This window comes from Myotis davidii, unplaced genomic scaffold, assembly GCF_000327345.1.
Source record: "Myotis davidii unplaced genomic scaffold, ASM32734v1 scaffold478, whole genome shotgun sequence".
NCBI lineage: Eukaryota > Metazoa > Chordata > Mammalia > Chiroptera > Vespertilionidae > Myotis > Myotis davidii.
In genome coordinates this window covers 1,018,728-1,040,977 of record NW_006289570.1, presented here as the reverse complement: position 1 = coordinate 1,040,977, position 22,250 = coordinate 1,018,728, and the positions used below count along the sequence as shown (strand labels likewise).

The 22,250-nt window shown below is 45.0% G+C and overlaps 1 protein-coding gene across 1 annotated transcript in view; it reads right to left on the bottom strand.

The window, feature by feature from the left end:
- SGSM1 (small G protein signaling modulator 1) overlaps nt 1-7,314 on the bottom strand; it is a 107,355-nt gene extending 100,041 nt beyond the window's left edge. Inside the window, exon 1 of the mRNA XM_015562823.1 lies at nt 7,221-7,314. Within this exon, the coding sequence (XP_015418309.1) occupies nt 7,221-7,314 (94 nt within the window). The remainder of the gene's footprint in view (nt 1-7,220) is intronic.
- Between the last annotated feature and the right edge of the window lie 14,936 nt (nt 7,315-22,250).

Genomic DNA, 22,250 nt, shown 5'->3' with positions numbered 1-22,250 from the left:
TAAGGGCCAGCTGTCTCCCAGACAGAAGTGCTGGCAGAAGCCATTGTTCCTTTGCTGAGCGCCGCCCCCACCCCCACCCCACAGAGCCAGCAGGTGGGCACCACATCTGAGTCTTCATCAACCTGGCCAACACCACTCACCCACACAACCCAACTTGCAGGCCCATACACGCTGTTTCCAGTGGCTTTTCCATATAAACAACCTATCCTGGGTCATGCTGCGGACTTTTCTAAAATCCCTCAAAGGTTCACAAATCCCAAACAAGCAGCATATGGCCTTGGCATGCCCTGTACCTCTTGCTAAGTGGCCCTGGGCCTGGCACAGGTGGGAGCTGGCCTCAGTTTGCAGCTTGGCCTCTCCTGGGCACTTCCAAGCCCAGCACAAGTAGCAGCCATCGGCAGATGGCTTTGTAGCTCATGCCGGGTGGCCCCAGGCAGGGCACAGGTGGCAGCTGATCTCGGCCTTCTCCTCCAGGGAGTCCTCAGAACCAGCACACTGGACCACATCCAACCACCTCCACCCGAGACACACTCAAGGGGTAGATTCGTTGGAAACCAGAGCCCTGCTGAAGTGAGTCCTGCTCTGTGGGGTCAGCCCCTGCACTGCAGCCACAGCAGAGGTTGCAGCCAGCCCTCATAGCCAATTGGCCCGGGTGTAAATCCCTCCCATTGCCATGCCAACAGCAATTAAGGTTCAACTGCAACATGACAATGCACACAACCCACACTGGGAGAGGGGTTTAGGGTGGTGTACCTGGAGTGCCCAGCTTGGGTGATGAGGGAGGCTGCATCGCTGGGCCCTACAAGGACATCTATCTACTACGTAAGGCCACTCTACCAAGACTGGGAGATGTTGTAGTTCTACATAATGCATAGAAACAAACAGTGGGAGGCAGCCAAAATGAGGAGACAAAGAAACATGTCCCAAATGAGTGAACAACAAAACTCCAGAAAAAGAACTAAGCAAAATGGAGATAAGCAATCTACCAGAGTTTAAAAACACTGGTTGTAAGGATACTCAATGATCTCAGTAAGAACTTCAACAGAGAGACAGGAAACACAAAATGGAGCTTGAAAACATAAAAAAAAGAACCAGTCAGAAACGAGGAATATGATAACTGGAATGAAGGCTACATTACAGGGAAGCAACAGTAGATAATATGAAACAGAGGATGAAATAAGCAATTTGGAAGATAAGGAAGCAGAAAACACCCATCAGGAAAAAAAGAGAATCCAAGAGAGTGACATCCATCATATATATTCACAGGCGTAATCTACATTCAGGCAAAAGAATAAGGTATGTACACAGGCTGGTGAGGGTCCTGGGGGCCATCTCAGAATTCTGCCTATACAGAGGTCAGTTGAAAAGGTAGGCTCCTAGTTCCAAATCCTGGAGAATAAATTACGGAGGCATAGCAGGGCCATAAACACACACATTTTTAGCAATTTTCCTACCTGCTTTTAAACTCTGAGTTACACAGATCTGGGCTTGAGTCCCAGCTTTGCCATTTACTGGATGGATAGTCTTCAGATAACTGCTCCCTGTCTTTGGCACTCAGATTCGTCATCTGTAAAATGGGGTGGATACGCCCTACCTTACAGGACTGTAGAGAGGATTAAATGTGATAACGCAGATAGGTGGTTTTCACCCCAGCTTCACATTAGAATCATTGGGGAGGTGCACTGGGTCACCTCAGATCAACTCAATCAGAATCTCTAGGATGGGGCGTAGGCATCTGCATAGTTTAAAAGTTCCCCAAGTGCTTCTGATGCACATCCGTTACATTGGTCAGCTACTGCTGCAATAATGCTGTGAAACAACTCCCAGACCTCAATGATTTACAACTACAAACATTTATTTTTCTCACTTCTGTGTCTGCAGATGGGCAAAGGTTTGGCCAATTTCAGTTGAGCATAAAAATGTATCCAGACACTCTGGGTTGTGTGTCTTATTCCGGGATCCATAGCTCTTTGGGCATGCCCTTATTATTATGATGATAATGGCAGGTGTGCAAGAGATCAGCAAAATGTGGTGCCTCCTGAAACTGAACTGTATCACTATCACTTTCTCTCACATTTCATCTGGCCAAGGCAAGTCACATGACTAAGCTCGGCACCAATGGGGCAAGGAAGTGGGCTCCACCCACAAGCCAAAGAGCATCAATACACAATTCTGTTGAGGGAGGATGTAGAGTGGAACAAGAATCCAATTTACCAGAGCTGATAACCACTGATACAATGAAAAGAACTTAGAAAATGCCTGTCAAGAGTAAGTGCTCAATAAACATTGTGTATTCTGCTAGAGAGCACACTCCCTCTGAGACTGTTGTATAGAAGAGATCCTCTGTGCCTAGTTGCAGGAGTGAGCTGACTTCCCACCCTGGCGTTAAGTCAGTCTCCAGGGAGAAAAGAATATGCCATAATGCACCAAATACTGAGTTACTAGGAAGAAAGATCCCAATCGGAGGCTGCAAGAACTATTATCAGCTGCTTAAATATCCATTTGCCCATCCACCACTCACAAAGTGCTCTATTTATTTGCGCACTCTGTAATATAGCAGCGGAGGGAAAATTCATTAAGGCAAATTGTGAGGGTAGGTTTAAAAGAATTTCATCTCTCTGTTTTATGCAGTGCATAGTTCCCTGTTTAATGAGATCTCTGCAAGTCCATTTTCCTTAAGGGTTTAATAAAAGTATAATTTTAAAAATTAAGACAGATGGGGAAAGTGCTGAGGGAAGCTATTTCTCCCATTAGCTCACAGAGAAGACCTTGATATTGCAAGATGGGTAGGGAGAGGAAAGACTCCAGAAGCTATCAACAGTTCTTTAAGGTTATATAAAACTCCAGCCTGCGTTTATGTGGCTCTGGGATTCCTGCCGAACAGATAGGAATTAGATTTATTTGGTTGAGTAATGGGACTGTTACTAGCTGGCGGTTTAATTAATGCTGATATAGGAGCTTTGCCTTTTCTTAGGATTGGAACGACAGAGCACTGAGAAAGAGACATTTACATTTAAAAACATGTTTAGTAATCTTGGTTGCTTTTGGAGCAGAGAGGAAAACGGGATGCTTGAGGGAGGGAGAGTCTTTGAGTGTTGGCCAACATTTAGGCTATTTTCAGTTCCCTACATGCGGCATAGCAGGGGCAAATTGTTCACCACAATTTGGTTTCACTCCATCCCGCTGCTTCTGCCACTGGCTTCTTGAAGCCAGGTAAAATATGAGACATAATTTTTAAAAAACCTACTCAGAAATTTTATTCTAATTTAAAATATAAAATTATAATGATATGACCTGTAATTATTAAGTAAGCTAAGAATAGATATTGCTCACATTTCCTATTGCTTCCTTTGTTAATTTTCACTGGGAAACTGGTCTTGTTATCATCATCATCCCCATTTTACAGACCAGGAAACCAAGGCTCAGTCACACAGAACAGGCAGAGCTGGGACTTGAAACCTGTCCATGTCTTAGACCCTGTGCTACCCTTTTCTATGTGACAAATGGGCCAACCGAGTCTCAGAGAAGTGGGGTAAAAGTCCCCAGGCTGAATAGCAAGTAAGAACAGATTGAGGACTAGATTTCTTATCTAGCAGCTTTCCCTTCCTCCAATTTAATATGGGGATTCTGACTCACTTCAATATTTGTCTGCATAACACTCATTAGGAAATATAAAGATGCTTTCCTCCATCATCTCAAAAAGAGTAAGCCAACTCACACTGAGAGGGGGCTTACTGTGTTGCAGGCATTCTGCTGGGTGCTATGTGTTATTTCATTTAATCCTTGCAATACATGTTAGGCGGAAGATATGTCGCTATTTCCACTTGTGAGATAAGGAATCTGAGACTCTGAGAGGTGAAATTACTTTTCTAAGGTTACATAGCAGGAAGTGGTCCAAACTGGATTTGGACCCAGGTCTGTCTGAAACTATCAAGCCTTTGTACTGAACTCCAAGGCTAAATAGATACTGTTGTTGGTTTTCCTTTACTTCACTTTACCAGTGTCCCAGGCTGCCTCCATCTATGGTAAGTAAGAGGTGACTATGCCCTAGCTGGTTTGGCTCAGTGGATAGAATGCCAGCCCATGTCGGAAGGGTCGCAGGTTTGATTCCAGACAAGGGCATGTACCTTGGTTGCAGACTCAATCCCCAGCCATGGTTGGGGCATGTGTGGGAGACAACCAATCGATGTGTCTCTCTCACATTGATTATTTCTCTCTCTGTCTCTCTCCCTCCTTTCCACTCTTTCTAAAAATCACTGGAAAAATGTCCTTGGATGAGGATTAACAACAACAAAAAAGAGATGACTGCTGTAATACAGCCTGTCACACCTGGAAGTTACATGAGAAAGGAGTTGGCTCCCTTGATGTATTTTCTGGTTGGCATGCTGTTTGATGGTCTCCTTGATGTGGTGTGTTGTAAATCAGGAGGCTCTTAGAACTTGTTGAAATGGACATGGGTCCCTCAATCAGCGGTTTGAAAAACACTCCCTTCTTTGCCTTTTTGGGCTGTCATTCATTTGGTAATACTAGCGAGAACCAGATTCCTTTCTGACCAAGAAAATATCTTCGGGCCGGGACCGGTTTGGCTCAGTGGATAGAGTGTCGGCCTTTGGACTGAAGGGTCCCAGGTTCGATTCCGGTCAAGGGTATGTACCTGGGTTGCGCGCACATCTCCAGTGGGAGATGTGCAGGAGGCAGCTGATCGATGTTTCTCTCTCATCGATGTTTCTAACTCTCTGTCTCTCTCCCTTTCTCTCTGTAAAAAATCAATAAAATATATTTAAAAAAAAAAAAGAAAATATCTTCGGTTTACCCTCTATGTTCAATTCCAAAGTAGTTGAAAACAATGTTTTATTTCTTTACCATGTTGTCAAAGACATTGAATAAATGGAAAGAGGTCAAGAAGTAGATGATGTCCAAAGAATGGAGAGGATGACTCCAAAAAGTTCATGTTCACATTAGCAATGTTGGTAACTGGCTTCAAGTAAGTTAAGTTGCTCCCTGCCTTGACCAAATAAAGTAAGCGGGCAGGTTTTAATTTTACAAGGATACTTGGATTTTGCACTTAGGACCAACAGAAGTGACTTTTGTTTTTGCATCACATAAATCTTTGCTTTTTACTTCTTCATCTATGCCAGACATCACTAATAAATCAAGGCACTGTGGCCTGCTCAGACCAGTTGTGATCTTAAAATCCTTCCCAGTAGAGGGCGCCAGGCAGCCTCTGCCACAGATCAAAATTGGATTAGAGGTGAAATCAATCTGTTAAGTGTATCCGGATGCTGTTTTATGTCCTTTTTTTAGTATAGGCATCCCTGTTTTCCTATCAGACAGCCCAGATACAGGCCATACTGGATTGAGTTAAGATGCTAATCAAGGCATCTGATGGGAAAACAAATTTTTAAGCGATGATGGCAGTGATTTGTGGAAGGTCATACAGCCAGTAAGTGAGGAAGGAGATTTAGTAGATTTAGGAGTCAGACAGACCCAGATTCTTGTCCTGGTTATACCATTTCCTCATTTGGTAATGTTTGTTAGGCAAATCATTTCAAATCCCTGAGCCTAAATTTCTTCATCTGTAAAATGGTAATATAACGCTACCTACCTCATTGAACTATGGTGAGGATTAAAATAAAATACTGCATATAAAATGCCTAGGAAAGGGCCTGGTAAGTAGATAGATTGCCTAATAAATGCAATATTTTTATCCAGTTTTCTTAAAAATATTTTATGCCCATAAAAACTTAATATACATCGTTATGGAATCTGACAACTTTGTGGAATGGGTGCCACCACTTCCATTTTACAGATCATGAAATGGAGACTCAGCAGTAAGATGGCTTTCCCAACTTCATATGGAACATAAATAGAAGAGCTAGAATTCAAATGTCAAATATGGAAGGCACAAGCCCTTGCTTCCTTAAAGTCTTATTCAGATATCTCTTCCTCAATGAGATGTAACAGTACCATCCTCTTAAAATTTCATCTTCTCCTTGCATATCTGTTCCCCCTTACCATGCTTTATTCTTCTCTCCAAAGCACATTTTGCTTTCTCACACACTATCTTACTATATAATTTATTTGCTATGCATATATTTTGATGTCTGTCTCACTCTTACTTAACTGTAAGTCCCACAGAGCAGGGAATTTTATTTTGTTAACTGCTGCATTCATTGGTCTGAGTACAAAGTGCTCAATAAATATTTGCTGAATAAATGCATGAAGTCTCCCTTGCTCTAAAGTTTTTTTGGTTTTTTTGGTACCATATCGTGTCCTAAATGTTTTATAATCAGAGGTATCATTTGTTAAATGTCTACCATGTTCTAGACATTATAGAAGCATCATAAATATAGTGACGCTTCCCTGACCAGTTTGGCTCAGTGGATGGAGCATCGACCTGCGGACTGAGAGGTCCTGGGTTCGATTCCGGTCAGGGGCATGTGCCTTGGTTGCGGGCACATCCCCAGTGGGGGGTGTGCAGGAGGCAGCTGATCGATGTTTCTCTCTCATCGATGTTTCTGGCTCTCTGTCCCTTTCTCTTCCTCTCTGTGAAAAATCAATAAAAAATATATATATTTAAAAAAATATATATAGTGACGCTTAATTTGACCACAAGTTATCAAGGAAAGGATGATTATTCAGGCTTTGCAAGTCAGGAAACTAACACTCAGCAGGGTTTTCTAACTCCATGCCCATCAGACAGCTATGAGGGGGGTCATATCTAGGTCAGTTGCACTCCAAGACCTGCTCTCCTTGCCCACTGCATTTCAAATTACAAGACCTGGCTTCATTCTCAGCAGCTGTTCATGATCATCAGCCTAGGACCCAAATTTTTGTTTGAGAACCAGACCCTTAGCTAAAAAAAAAACACTCATCAGACCTCTTGAGCGGACTCTATTGTATACATATTCCAGGGTTGGAGCCCACCAAAACTTACTGAAAGAGAATCCTCAGGGTTAGAGAAAGTATGAGGAGATGAGGTATCTGGGGCAGACGCTCAATGCAGGAGCTGCCCCCTCCCCCCCAGTGGTCAGCGTGCTGCCACAGCGGGAGTGCCACTCAGCTGACTGACGGGCGCCGGACACTGGGCTCACAGCTGGCGAGCACAGCTGCGCAGCACAAGCCTCTCCTGCACCCACAGCCACTTCTCAGTCATGGGTGCACCAGTATTGCTCTAGGATGGGCACACAGAGACCACAGCGGAGTGGCAGCGAGCCTACCCAGCAGTGGCGGCAGGGGCAGCAGGGCCAGGATGAGCGGGAGTGGCACAGCGCTTGGCCTGGGCTCGGGCTCCTCCCTGGCCGCCTGCCCCATCGCGCACTACTACATCCATAGGGGGACGTCGGACTGACTGCCGGTTTCAGCCGGATCCCCTGCAGGCCAGGCTGAGGGACCCCACCAATTCATGAATCTGTGCACCGGGCCTCTAGTTTTTAATAAGAACCTAGGAGATGTCTATGATCAGGCTGCTCTAGAAAAGAGCAATATAATTCATCCATTTACCCATCCATCCATTTCCGCACCTTTAAAATGAGAATAATAGCAGCACCCAGCTTAATGGTTCTTGCAAAGACTAAATGAGAAAATATGCTTAAAACAGTGACTGCCACTTTGAAAAAGCTCATTAAGACTTATACTTGGGTACCTCCTATGAGCCTGGTGCCCTTCAGGGATACAGCAGAAACGGACAGACAGGGCCTGGCCCTCTAGGTGCTGACCACCTAGTTGGCATGAGCACACATTTTCACATGAGACAAAACTGGATTGAACTCCTGCCCTTTCCACTCACACTCAGGTGTGAAGATGAACAAACGACTGAATTTCTCTGGCTCCATTTGCCCAAATGCGACGTGGGGATAATAAAATTATTAAAGGACAACAATGTTTGGAGGAGACTGCGACTCAGAGAGGCAAAACAACTGCATGAGGTCACACAGCTAGTAGACAGCAGATGGACTTTGAACCATCGATTAGACTCTGGGTTACTTGCCATGTTACTCGGCTTCCCACGGAGATAGGTGGCTGCGAAACTCACAGGGAATAGGTGGAAAGAATTACAAACCCAGTGGAGGCTTCACCCAGCTGGTAGATACCCGCCAACTGAAGCACATTACACTGACGCCTGCGGACGCGCCTCTGTGACCAAAAGCTGTCCAGGCGCACCTCATTTCCATTATCTTCACACAGAGCCAGGCTTACCAAGTTTTCCTGCAACACAGGAATTTGGAGAGCCCCTTGGAGAGATTAGGCTTCTCTCATCTCGCCAGGCACAAGTAGAGTTTGGGAGACATGAAAGGCAGCAGTTTATTTCATAAATAGATAACAGCAAGCCATTTAGAGGGAGCAGTGGCAGGAAGATGAAAAAGCTATTAATGCAGTTGGAAGCTCATTTCTTTCGGAGTGGTCAGCAGCCAGCAAAGGGGACAAAAATGAGAAAATATTGCAATGGGTGCTCCTGACAACACAAATTATTCAGGAGATATCAAAGCACTGTTCACCATCGAAAACATTTTTTTTTATGTTTATGATATCTGTTCAAAGGCATCCTTATAGATGAAACCCAAAAACATTTATAGGTGTGCCTGTGTGTATGTGTGCGTGTGTGTATGTGTACTTGCATTTCTTTTGTTCCAGTACCCTATGTATATCACTACTTTGAGTTGATGTACTCAACAGTGGCTAGGCTGGGCCTACATAACACTAAGTGAAGTCCATGTGCCTGTCCCCTGGGTAACTGTACTGTTGATGTCTGCTGTGCTACAGATGGGGTTCTGGAATTCTGGGAGAAGACTGATGGGGTGGGGGGAAGCTCTAAATCTGGGAGGAGGGAGACCAGAAGGAGCATGCAGATGAGAAGAATGTAGCAACATTTCCCACCCAAGGTGTGTGTATTTTGGGGGGGCGGGGGGACGGCACCAGGAAAACAACAGGATTGGGAAATCCTTGCCCTTAATTAATTTCCCTGAGCCTTGAGTTTCTCTTCTGTAAAATAAGGACAAAAATACACACCTCATAGCGTTGTGATTCATTAAATTAGATAATATATGCCAAATAACAGTGCCCAGCCCCCAAACTAGATGATGATTATGTAAATGCCCTGGGTCTGGGAAGGAGGTTTTTCTATAGACTTCTCTCATGCTTATCAGGGACCAGGAATCAAACCCCTAGTTAGTTATAAAGTTGTCCATTGCCCAGCATTTAACTCTTTCTCAACTCTCACTAGGGGTGTCTTAATCTATAAATAGAGCATTAGTTTCATGAAGGCAGAGAATGTCTAATTCATGTGTAATTCCCTATTTTTTGACAAAATGTTGTAAATACCTATGATTGTATGGTTAAAATATAGGGTATATATTAGGGAGTTGAAGCAATTAAACTTGCACAGGTATGATGATGCCATGTACTGATGACCAGGCAGAGTATGGACCCTCTCTTATGTACAGTGGGGAGTCATGGAAGCTTTTGAGCAAGGGAGTGGTATGATCAGCCCCATACTGTATAATAACAATGATTATATTGACAGCCATGACAATGGTGGCAATAACAGGGAAATTTGAGCTCTTCCTTGGTACCCCAAACTGTGCTAAATCTTTTACACCCATCATGGTATTTAGTCCTCACAATGATCCTTGGAGCTTAGAATGTTGGATAATTGGCCGTGTGCTGGATGAATTGAAGGGCAGAATGACTGGAGTCTTTTGAGACTCCATACAGGCCTCACTTAAGGGAGGACAATAAAAATGGAATTGACAAGCTCCCAAGCACGTATCACATATTTGTCAATTGTACTGGTCAGCCAAATACTTCCTTAGTTCAGTAAAACGTTCAACCAAATCAATGTAATCCCTTATGTCGGGAGAGTCAAAGAAATGGTTTGTGTAGAAAGAACCTTACCAGGTTTTAAGGGAGTGGTGTGACTCATTTGTAGCTGGGTCATAATGTTCCCAGAGAGGAGATTCTAAGAAGTGTCTGTGGCAAGGGCTTTGCACAGTGTAATGCATGAAGTAGCCGATTTGGGGCAATTTTCTCGTAGCTACAGGAGGAAGAGGGCGAGAGAGAGGAGCTTTTTGGCCGGGGAGGGGGAAGAAGGTGAGTAGTTGACCCTATTTCTCCTGCCTCTCACTCCCTTTCCATGTCCCCATCAGCATGTGAGGCTGGTAAATGAGGACCCTATTTCCCTAGGAGGTTCCTCTAGGAACCTCCTGAAATTCCAGCTGAGATTGATGAACTTTCAAATGATGAGGTTTCTGGGGGCATTTATTGACATATAAATCAAAATCCAATTTATGTGAAGGAAAATCCCAGCTGGTTTACATGGCAGGATTATGAAACAGTTTTTGCCTTGTGCACAGCCTCTTAAAGCCATAGGATATAAAATGATGTTACCTTTCACAAAGGCGGCTTGGCTTTTTAACTTCTGCTGGCATTTTCCTGGTATGATCCTGGTCCTGGATTGTTTGAACACTTCCCATATATATGACTTCCTGAGGTTCCCAACTTTTGCCAGTGGTCTGACTGAAGGGAAGAAAGAAAATGAAATGTACTGAGTGCCTGCTGTGTTCCAGGCACGTGCTTACAATATCTTCTTTTAAGCCTCACAACTATCAGCAGAATACTTGACCTTACTCTCAACCACGTGACTTTCTGTTCTGGTTCTGAGAGGGTGTATTAGTTATCCATTGTTGCATAACAAATTACCACACACTTAGCAGCTTACAGAAACTCACATTTATTATATATATTACCATCCCTATGGGTCAAGAGTCCAGACATAGTTTAACTGGGTCTTGTGTGCAGGGTCTTACTTACAAGGTTGCAATCAAAGTGTTGTCCAGGGCCGTGGTCTCATCTGAGGCTCGATTGAGGAAGGATCTGGTTCTGAGCTCATAAGTTATTGGCAGCAGCCCTTTACTAGTGGGCTGTAGAACTGAGGGTCTCAGTTCCTTGTTGCCTACTGAGACCACACTCAGTTCCTCTGTACATGACCTTCCCAACACAGCACTTACTTATTCCAAGCCAAGGAGTGAGAGTATTCATGCAAGATATATGTTACAATTTTATGTAACATTATCACAGAAGTGACATCATTCCATCATCTTCATCATATTTATTGGTTAGAAGCCAGTCGCAGGATCTGCCCACACTCAAGGCGAGTGGGTTACACAAGTCATGAGTACCAGGAGGTGGGGGTCCTATGAGAGCCATCTCAGAGTCTGTCTGTCCCAGAAGAGTTAAAACACTCCAGGTCACTCAGCTAGTTGTTTGTAGCGTTAGGATTTCACTTTAGTGGCTACACTCTTAACATTAAGATGTCCCTTCAGCTGATTTCAGCTGTGAATTTCAAAGCAAAGTTGTTCCTGGGATATTTAACTTGAATGATGAAGCCTGGATCATTTGTTCATCTATGGAGCTGCTGTGGGTCATCAGCACCCAAATTATTAAAACTGGAGTGCAAGTGAGGCAGGTCTTCAAAGGACTACTGAGGTATCATTACCCCAAATGGTGAAGGGATCCTGAGTGTGTCTCTCCTGATAGACACAGACCTCCACAGGCTGTTTTCTGATGGAGAGCACATTCTCAGATGGAGCTCAAGTGAGCCACTGTGGCCTTGGGGAGAAACTCACGTAGCTGCTCAGGGGTAAACGCTGTCTATCACAGGTCTCTCTCCTTGTGGTCACCCTTCACAAAAGAGGCTTCCTCATCTGTCCTAACAGGGTATTGCTGCTGTGTTTTCATTTCTCCACCAGCACTCACAGCCTCCAATTTGATGTTTGGAGCTCTTCAAACTCATGGGTCCTGAATAAGACTTGTGTGGACTCCCACATGGCTGCCATGCGTAGTTGTACGGCTTGTGTACCTCATAAGGAATGCCTGGCTGAGAGGGTGAGTGGTCATATACAAAGCCCACACACTGAGACTTTGTTGCCCACGGCAGTGAACGCACTCAGCACCCCTTCCCCTTCTTTTAGTAAGAACACCCCAGTTGTGTTTTGTTGGATTTAAAGAGCCTCCTCCTTTCACTCTTCAGCCTTCATACCACTCACTAAGCCAGGAAAGGCTGTTTCTGCCGGAATGAAGAGGCACCTTTCCCACTTCACATACGGAGACCCATCCAAGCTTGCGGCAGCCTTGATGACTCTTTTCAGGGTAGACAGCCTTCTGCTGGCCTGGGGTCGTGACATAATCTGCCCAAGCTGACTTTGAGAGCCTGCAACTCAGTTTTTAAACCCAACTGATCGTGGTGGAAAGTCTCCTTTATCACGCAACCTAAGCTCCTTTCTCATGCTGCCCCTAAACTCCTAAGTCCATATGTAGAATCATTTAAGTAAAGAATGAACAGCTCCCGCTGTCATGTGCCTTTAAATAAACCTTACCATCGACAGCCAAGGTTGGGCTCAAGGCTGACTTCTAGTCCTAAAGGCTGTGTGAGTGGAGTGAGTAGTGATAAATCACATTAAACATATGCAATCAACACCAGCTTTAGTCCAATTAAATTCAACCGATCACAGGTACTTATATAGATTACACACACACACAGACACACACAAGTTCCCCAACAACTCACTTCCTTTAAAATGTGGTGTTTGGAAAACATAGCAAGATGAGGTCCATGGGCCACTCACACTGAAATCATCTAAAATCTTTAATAAAAATGTAGATTCTCTATCCCACCCTCGGGCTATGAATCCAAGTATTTTAGGAGAGGGAGCCCATGTATCTGAGTTATAGCAAATACCCAAGGTGGCTTTATGCCTACTGCTTTGCAACACTGCTGTGCAAGGCTATGCAGTATTCTGGGGGCTCCTGGATTGTTGAGATGCACTGCTCTAGTATAGTGTTCATATTTTTTGACAAGGTCCAGGCGACTCTAACATGCAACCACGTAAGATTCATGATGAACGTGGAGGTAGACTTCAATTTGTTACTGTCCCAGACTCATCTACCAAATGAGTTTCTCCAGGGCAGATACCATGTCTGATTCAGGTCATTTCTCCAGTGTTCAGTAAACGTTGAATAAAAGAATGAATATGTGATTTAAGTAATAATATGGCAGCCAAGTGCTTATTTGTTAAAATAGACCCGGTGGTTGATTCAAGATGGCTGCAGACTCTTCATCATGCTTCCCATGGAGAAGTGGAGTCCAATCCTCTGCCCCTTGAGTCTGGACTGGTTCTGTGACTTGCTTGACCAATAGAATGTGGTGAAAGGGATGCTGTGTGGTTTCTGGAATCAGGTTCTGAAAAGCCTGTAGTTTCTGCCTGGGTCTCTTGGAATGTTCACTCTTAGGCCAATACAGCCCCAGTGTGCTCCTAGTGGACTTCTGACACTAACTCCCTGCCAGTACTAACTCTAGCCATCCTGACCGGTCAAGCTTAAGTGAACCTGCACATGAATGCAGCCACCCGGGGACCAGCTGACACCAGGTGAAGCATAAGAACCACCCAGGTAACCTACAGGACAGTGAAAGATAATACAGTATTTTAAGCCACTATATTTGGGGTATTAAGCACCACTAGATGACAGACAACCAGGACATTCGTACTTGGGAAAATTTAGATGATGAGGGAGACTCAGCAACTCCTTATAGTCAATGCTGAGAGCTGCTCCTGGGAGGAGGCGAGTAGGTGTTTATTCCCCAGCATTTTTGGTTCTGCAATGAGACAGAGCAGGCTGGGTAGGCAGAGGAAGAATTCTCACAAAGAATCGGACGAGTGGGTGGCTGGAAGTCAGTTGGCCAGCTGGATGCACAGAAATGACAGGTGGTGAGGGAGTAGGGGGGTGCAGGGGGCACACCAGCATCTACTGTACCCGGACTGAGGAAGCAGCTACTCCGTTCTGGATAGTTGTAGCCATGCAGAAGCATTGCTAAGGGTTATCAAATCTTGTGGCCTCAAGAAGGTTGGATCTAGACATGAAATTTCATGATTTTTGAAAGTTGGCAGTTAATTCATTTTTTTTTAAAAAAAAATCTGTGCACCCAAATCATGCAAGTCAAACAAAAACACGTGTGTGGAGGAGACATCTCGATCAGTACAAGATGGAATGGAGAGAGCACTGAGCCACATGTAATATTTCTTAGAGTGGGAAGACATGGCAAGACAGAAGGAAGTGGGTCATGACCTTAACTTTAAATGACAGATTTAGATGGAAGTGGCTTTCGGGCCAGGGAAGCCACATGGATGAGGGCCCGGGAGCTGGCGAAGTTTGTAGGACTGCAGGGAAAGTGGCTGGTTAATAGCGGAGGCTAGTCAATATGAGGGAAAATAACATTAATCTTACCTGTAGAAACAAACAGAGAAGTGTGCTAATTGGCCACATTAACTGCATATATAATTTTCACTTCTTCACTCTTAGGAGTCTGGTGGCAGGAAATAGAATGCTTATGTCTTGGCAAGAATCATGCAATGAAGATTATAGCCTCAGAAAGAAAAACAACTGTGTTTATTGATTGGGATCCTGCCTGCTCTCTGTTGGCTAGGCTAATTATCTAAATGTGAAACTTTGTCTTGATCTTTATCTATAAGCAAACTATGTTAAAATGGTATCATTGTATTGAATTTCCCATACCCAACATTTCATAGCAGGGAGTCAGGTAAGGACTGCATAGCCTACACTCAAGCAAAATGATTTTACTCAGCCTAACGTCCTGGCTGAGTGACCTTGAGCAAGTTACTTACCTTCTCTGTGCCTCTGAACTGTCATCTGAAAAGGGGGGATGGTGACAGAACCTACTTTACCCCATGGCTAAGATGAGTGAGATAAGACTTGTAAAGCTCTTAGCCCAGTGTCTGGTGCAAGTCCTTGATAAATCAACATTTATTGATTTTTAGCAGATCTTACCTTTGACAACTGAAGTCTAAGGAGAACTACCAATTCATGAATTTACCCCGTGTTTGTGCCTGATACAGACACGAGATACTGCTCACCTTTACTTCTAATCCACTTCCCAGATCACATAACCCAGAAGCATGAACTGGCTCTTCCATTTATCTCGATAAGAATGGTTAGATATCATGAGACTAGTTAAGAGACTAGTTGATGTGGTCATGCAAGTCTAAACTCGAGTGATGGTAAAAACGGAATAGATTGAGACATATTTAAGTGGCATAAGCAGCAGGATCTGGAGACTAAATGGAGAGGAGGGAATGGGATGTCAAAAATGACTCTAGGGTGTCTGGTAACTGGATAGGTGGCAGATGGAGCCGTTTTGTGGGGCAGGGAGTATGTATAGTAGAGATGCTTACCTATTAGCTGTTTCTTCCTAACCAGGCCATACACCTTTATAAATTAAACTCAAGTAGCTCAATTGATCTTGCCAGTCGTTCTTTACTAAAGTGGTAATTACTCCAGGAGGCGAGTTGGGCAAATTCTCATGAGGACATCCTCCTGAAGATGCCCCGTTTCCCGCACAAACTCCAAACCCAACACAGCACGATTTATTCATCGTCTGCTCTGTATCGCTTGCTGTGCCCATTGGGTTGACTCAAGAAAACATGGTCCCCACCCTCTCGTATCTTCTGTGGGTGCCTGCACCAGAATAAGAATTAGCTAGCTCTGGTTAGCAAAATGCCCTGAAGATCCAGTGGCTTAAAATAGCCACCAGTTATTTAGCTTAGAATCCTGCCATGGGCAGTCTAGGCTGGGCCCAGCTGAGTTTGAGTTTCTTGCATCTATGTTCAGTTACAGGTTGGGTAGGCAGCTTGATTGACCCTGGCTGGATTCTCACATATGTGAGGCCGCAGCTGGGTAACTGTTCTGGAATGACTCTGGTCTCTTATCCTCCCATGGGCTAGCCCAGGCTGTTCACCTGGCTGCCAGGAAGTTTCCCAGGGAGAATGCATGGAGGGTGTACAGTCTCTTAAGGCTTATAACTGTCACAGGATCGCTTCTGCTGTGTTCTATTGGCCAGGACTAGTCACGAGGTCCAGTGCAGATTCCTGGAGGGGGAAACAGGCTCCACCCCTTGATGGGAGTAGTGGCTGGAGTCTTATTGCCAAGGACATCCCAAATGATGGAAACAGACCTATTATCTTTCCAAGCCAAACAGAAGACTTATTGAGGCCTGCCCAGGCCAGTGAGGCGATTCACTTTGTCCCCTTTGGCTACTGGGCCAGTCAATTTTTTCCACTTTTCTGATTGAGGCCATCGTCTCATTTTCACCCCACACCCCCCTCTGGGACAACAGCCTGGGATTCTCTGTACAATGTCAAAGAAATAAAATGTCAGCGGAGTTCACTGTGACCCTGCAGGCCAGGGTTCGCCCCCTCGTTTTCCCACTTCCTCCTCACAGTTGCCTTCGGCAGGGCTGGTCTGCACTATTAATAAACCTTCCCCTCAGCACTTTCTCTGGAGGGAATGACATCAGATAGGCTCCATCTCTCTACCAGCCTCACTCCTGTCCGGCTGAAGAGAAGGTCTCCCGATATAGAGATGAGAAATCCCAGACATTAGTGCCGTGCAGGGAAGCTCGGGGTTCAAATTCCTCAGGAAAGGTCAAATCACTTCTCTTGCAGTGTTTGGAAACAGAAGGGCCAACCTGATGTGCTCTCTCAATGCCAATGGTCTTGACGTTCCTGATAAGAAGTCAGTGAAGGAAGAGAATGGCTCAGGAGGAGAACCGACTTCGAAGCGCCAGTGGGAGAAGTAAAGCATTTGAATAACTCATGTTAGAGGCTGTGTTTAATTGGATCCTGCATTAGGGTAATGGAATTATCGCCGCTTTAAAAAATATCCTGCCTTGTTGCATCGAATACAAGCAATCATAATAGTTCCCCCTCAAGAGGCATAGGAGGCAGGAAAGACCAGTTGCAAACTGGCCCTACCAGCCTTTCATTCATTTATTCCTTCATCACGTATCTATTGAGTGACCACTATGTGCCAGACACTGGCATAGGGGATGCAGGAGAGGCAAACAGACAGCATTCTGCTCTTAAGGAACTCACGGTCTAACCAGAGAGCGTGGCACACCAACAGACAGCAGCTACAGAGAGTGATGGATGCTACTCCAGGAAGTGCAGGGTGTTAAGAAAGCATCTCCATGGGAGGGTCTAGGGCAGCGGTTCTCAACCTGTGGGTCGCGACCCTTTGGGGGTCGAACGACCCTTTCACCGGGGTCACCTAAGACCATCAGCAAACACATATATAATTACCTATTATTTTTGTGATTAATCACTATGCTTTAATTATGTTCAATTTGTAACAATGAAAATACATCCTGCATATCAGATATTGACATGACAATTCATAACAGTAGCAAAATTACAGTGATGAAGTAGCAACGAAAATAATTTTATGGTTTGGGGGGTCACCACTACATGAGGAACTGTATTAAAGGGTTGCAGCATTAGGAAGGTTGAGAACCACTGATCTAGGGAACATCACCTCCTGAGTTCGTCCCTCAAGCAGTAGAGGCTCCAGGTAGTTATGGGTGAGGCCTAGAGGATTCATTCCTATAACCTTGGTACCTGGTTGTTGGTGGGGGTTCATTCTATTTGTCAGTGAACTTAGTGGTATGAATCCTATATTCTCCCACCATGGGACCCCCAGCCCTTCTTCAGTCTCTGCATTCCTACACCTGTGAGCCTTAGCAAATACCATCTGGAATCCTGTTCTCACCCTTTAGCACTTAGAAAACTTTTATGTGCCCATCCAGACCCAAACCAAATGCCCTCTTTTCTGCAAAGTCTTTTCTGATGTGCTAAGTAGAACTCATCTTAGTCCTCTAAGACCCTTGCTTGGTCTCTAACTCAAAGGGCTATTTTGTTGTGATTATCTGTTTTTGATGTTTCTGTCTCCTTCATGTTCCTGGACTTTTGGGGAGAAGGGTCTGGATGGTAGGAATCTTTGTATCATCTGTGTCTGCCCCACAATAGCAACTTAATAAATGTTCATCGTGTGGATAAAAGACTGCATGTTATGGTTGGGACCACAGATGAGTGGATGGTGCTGTGTTAGTCAAGAGAATATTGGGCTGCTAGGACTGTAGGAAACAGTTCTTCCAAATGGCTGAAGCAAACAGTCTAATGTACAGGGAGGCACTGCATACCTTTTGAGCCCAGGGCCTCCAGAAGGACTGGAAGAAGGGAATGGAAGGCTGTCAGGATCTGCAGGACAGGGCTGTCACTAGGATGTGTGGGCCCCAAGGCAAATGTTTTCTAGGGGTTTCCTGCCTCTGTAAGAATGTGAGTTAATCTAAATCAGTGTGTGGACACCATTCTGTGGACCAGATGCATGCAGCATCATTAAAGAAATGAGGCCCCTGGGCCCAGGACCATCCCAATCTTTGGGTCATCTGGTCGACCTGACACATGGGATGAAGGATCCCAACAGGGGAGGAACAGAGACTGGAGCTCAAATGGGCCCTCATCTGGGCTTAGGCAGTCTTGCCTAGGTGGCACTGCCAGACCCAGCAGGTTCCACGCTCTAGAGAGGGGACCTAGAAAGTCTCCAGGAAAGCAGGAAGGCATTCTAAAGTGCAAACTTTCCTCAGGTGTGGAGCATGGGCAGGGGTCCTGCTACCCAAGGTCTCAGGGACGGGGGTAAGAGGGAGGTAGGTGTCTCTGTTTCTTTGTCTCTATCTCTGCCACATGCTTCCTGGGCCTCAACTTTGTTTTCGGTTTCGTTCTTCTCTCTCTAAACCTGTCTACAGACTGGCTTCCTGGAGGAAGACACCCCTTTTCTCCAGTGCAGGCTTGGCTGCCCAGCTTACACCACTGCCAACACACAGCACAGATTGGCCAGCAGCTCTCAATCAACCTTCTGGGAAGGACAGTCTTATTGGTTCATCTGCTATCAGGTCTATATGCCTGGTCCAATCACCAGCGGCAGAGGGAAGAGCATAGTGCAGATAACAGAATAAACATGACCGCAGTTCTCAGAGGAGGGGGCTGGCGATAGGTGGGGGAAACACCTTCCAAGTATTTACCAGAGTTTATCAGGAAAAGCAGGGCTTCACCCTGGGCATTTCAACATCCAAAGCTTGTATTCTAGCATAGCAATGGTGCAATTGAACACGATTCTTCACAGATCCACCTGAGGGGCTGACCAGGACCACATGATCCTGGTAACCAGGAGGGAGGCTTAAGAAGTGAGATCCACGCAGTGGACTTCAAATATTTTCAGTTTACTCTTTGTAAATTGGGTTGCAGTCCCCAGAGAAAGTGGGAGCATTCTGCCTGCAGACAAGCTGAAATGAACAGCAGGCCACCCTCTCAACAGCCAGGTGCGGAGTGCATGCACACGCACGTTCATAAAAACGGGCAAATTACTGGGATGAAAGCAGGTTAACTGGGATATTGGATCCCTTGGGCCTATTCAGGACACTTGCTCACAGACTCTAACTGGGAAGCATTTGGGACTGCTTGGAACTAAGCAGGTGCTGTCATTAGCCCAGAATCCCATCTCAGCAGATTCATTCATGGGCCACCTGCTGCTCTGTCCGAATGTGCTGATGCAGCATAGAAAGAGTCCCAGGGTCAAGTGTGGAGTGGCTGAATGAGCTGCAGAAGAAGGGATGATCCAGGGGGAAGGTGAGAATGGACTTTAACTGTCTGAAGGGCTGTCATGTACAAAGGTCAGCAAAACTGAGATAGAGAGTGATGGTTACAAGAGAGCAGATTGAGTCTGATATAAGAAATGTTTTCAAAAACCAAGATTCTTATACCAATGGGATTAGGTGGTTTTATAAAGTGGTGAGCCCCCTGAGCCTTCTAAGTATGCCATCAGAATGGGGCAGGATAGGTGATTCTGTTTGTCCTACAGCTGAGAAAAGAATAACGAATTGCTCATCAATATTCATCAATATAGAAAGAAAACAGCCACAATAACTAAACCACCATGAGTGCCTTGGTATAACCTATCCAACAGTCATAATTTGTTCTGATCTCCTCTAGCAGTTGTGGCCCTGCACACCTGCCTCTCGTTGCCTGTCTTTTTCTTTCACTCTTTCATTTTCTTCATTCTGTACTCTCACACCTCTTTCAAAATTGGAATAAAATGTCCTGGATCAGTTTGGATGAAGTCACCAGGGTTTCCCCAGGGTGTGTGTTGGGGGGGATTAGAAGGTGGGGGTGGAGAGGGGAATTGTGCTTAATGGTTTAGGACCATGGACAGCAACATGTACTTGCATTTCTCCCAGCAACTGAGGTTAGGCTCCATCCAGGCTGTCAGGGGCCATGTTAAAGCAGACGTTTTGGGCCACCTGCCCTAACTGATATACTCTAGCGGTGATGGCAAACCTTTTGAGCTCGGCGTGTCAGCATTTTGAAAAACCCTAACTTAACTCTGGTGCCGTGTCACACATAGAAATTTTGTGATATTTGCAACCATAGTAAAGCAAAGATTTATATTTTTGATATTTATTTTATATGTTTGAATGCCATTTAACAAAGAAAAATCAACCAAAAAACACGCGTGTCACAGGTTCGCCATCACTGTACTATAGGTATCTTACATGTCCATTCACTGCATTCATTCATTTGTTCATTCTCTCACGGTCACCTCTGACACGTGTGTCACAGGTTCGCCATTACTGTACTATAGGTATCTTACATATCCATTCATTCATGGCTCCAGAGAGAGAGAAGGATGGAAAACAATTATCTGGTGACTTGTGATTCTCAAAAGGTATGGTGGTTTCCCCTATCACTGAGATCCACAGGATTCCCTTTCAGCCACGGGGCAGACCCTCAGGGGACGTGTGTCTCGGCCTTAGCCAGAAATGGGGTCAGTCTCTGTGAGTTACCAGATCGACTGTCTCAGTCACAGCCCCCATGGCTTTGAGGAGGCAGATGCCAAGCAGCACCAATAAATTAGACCCCAGTGGTGCTTGCTTCACTGAATCGCTCAGTTTAATGAATCTTTCCTTGACACACAAAATTCTACTTGCTCCATCAGCACATGTGACCTGGTTGGTGTGAATAATTCAGTGTTTTGCAAGGGTTCTGACTCCCACTGAGAATGCAGAACTGGCAGAGGTTGTTAACGAATCCTATGGAGCAGAACCGAGCTCTGGTTCACATCTGAGTCAGAAAACCCTTGGGAAAACAGTAAAAAGAGAATAAAAAATAAAAATACTTCCCCCAACTAACAAGAGAAACACTCTCCCTACTTTCTTCCCAACACACACACATATTAGTATGCAGCTCTTCTCTCCTCAAAGCCTTAAATCTAGTCTGGGGAGATTTTGGTCCAAAAGCAATTTCTAAAGGTGAATTTCCAAACAAAGAATTTTAAGTGAAAAAGTCCATTTCTGGGTGGGTGTGCTGGCCGTCTCTGCCCAGAATGGGATCTGGAAAAAGGAGACAATCCTGACCACCCACAGCTCCAAGGAGGACTTCTTTCCCCTTCTTTCTGTCCAGGTAACTTGGGAAAGTCACTTCCTCTTCCTGGCACATTTACAAAAGTAGAGTGTTGGAGTAGAGATCAGAAACCCTTAACCAGGGACTCCAGGTGGTCCATGTGTGGCCAGTGAAGTCTCTGGAAAGCCACAGAGACTAAATTGGAATAAACCAAGTTATCCATGGGGGGCCTTTTATAAATTGTTTATTTCTGGAATTTTCCATTTTTGGACTGCAGTTGATTGCAGGTAATTGGAAACCATAGGAAGTGGAAATGTGGATGGAGGGGGGGAAAGATACAATACTGTGCAAAATTCTGTTCGAAAACTTATAAATTGTTTATTTCTGGAATTTTTCCATTTTTGGACTGCAGTTGATTACAGGTAATTGAAACCATGGGAAGTGGAAATGTGGATGCGGCAGGGGGGTGGGGGGAGATACAATACTGTGCAAAATTCTGTTCTCGTGTACATTTGGGGAAGGGGAGAGGCCTTAGAGCTTTCATCAGATTCTCAAAAGTGTCCCTGGCTCTGAAGCTGGAAAACCCCGGGGTGAGACAGTTGCCGAGTCTCAGTGCAGCCCGAAATCAGGCCATGATGTCTCTGTGAGTCTGAAGAGTTATGTCTCTATGCCTGGACTGCTCAGTACTTCCATCTTTCAAACTTGAGCCAAATTAGGGGGTCAACCACCAGATGCAGCCAGTTTGTGTTCGTGTGTGGCTTCTATCAGGGGGAGATGTCCATTTTACTTATCCCACAAATATTTATTGGGCCCTCCTGTGTGCTCGGCCCTCTGCTACCCACCGCCCTCTTGGAGCTCACAGCCTAGGAGGCAGACAATGGACAAACACTAACAAATAACTCCAATTACACAGTGTGACAAGAGCTCTGAAAGGTCACGAAGAGTTTTGGT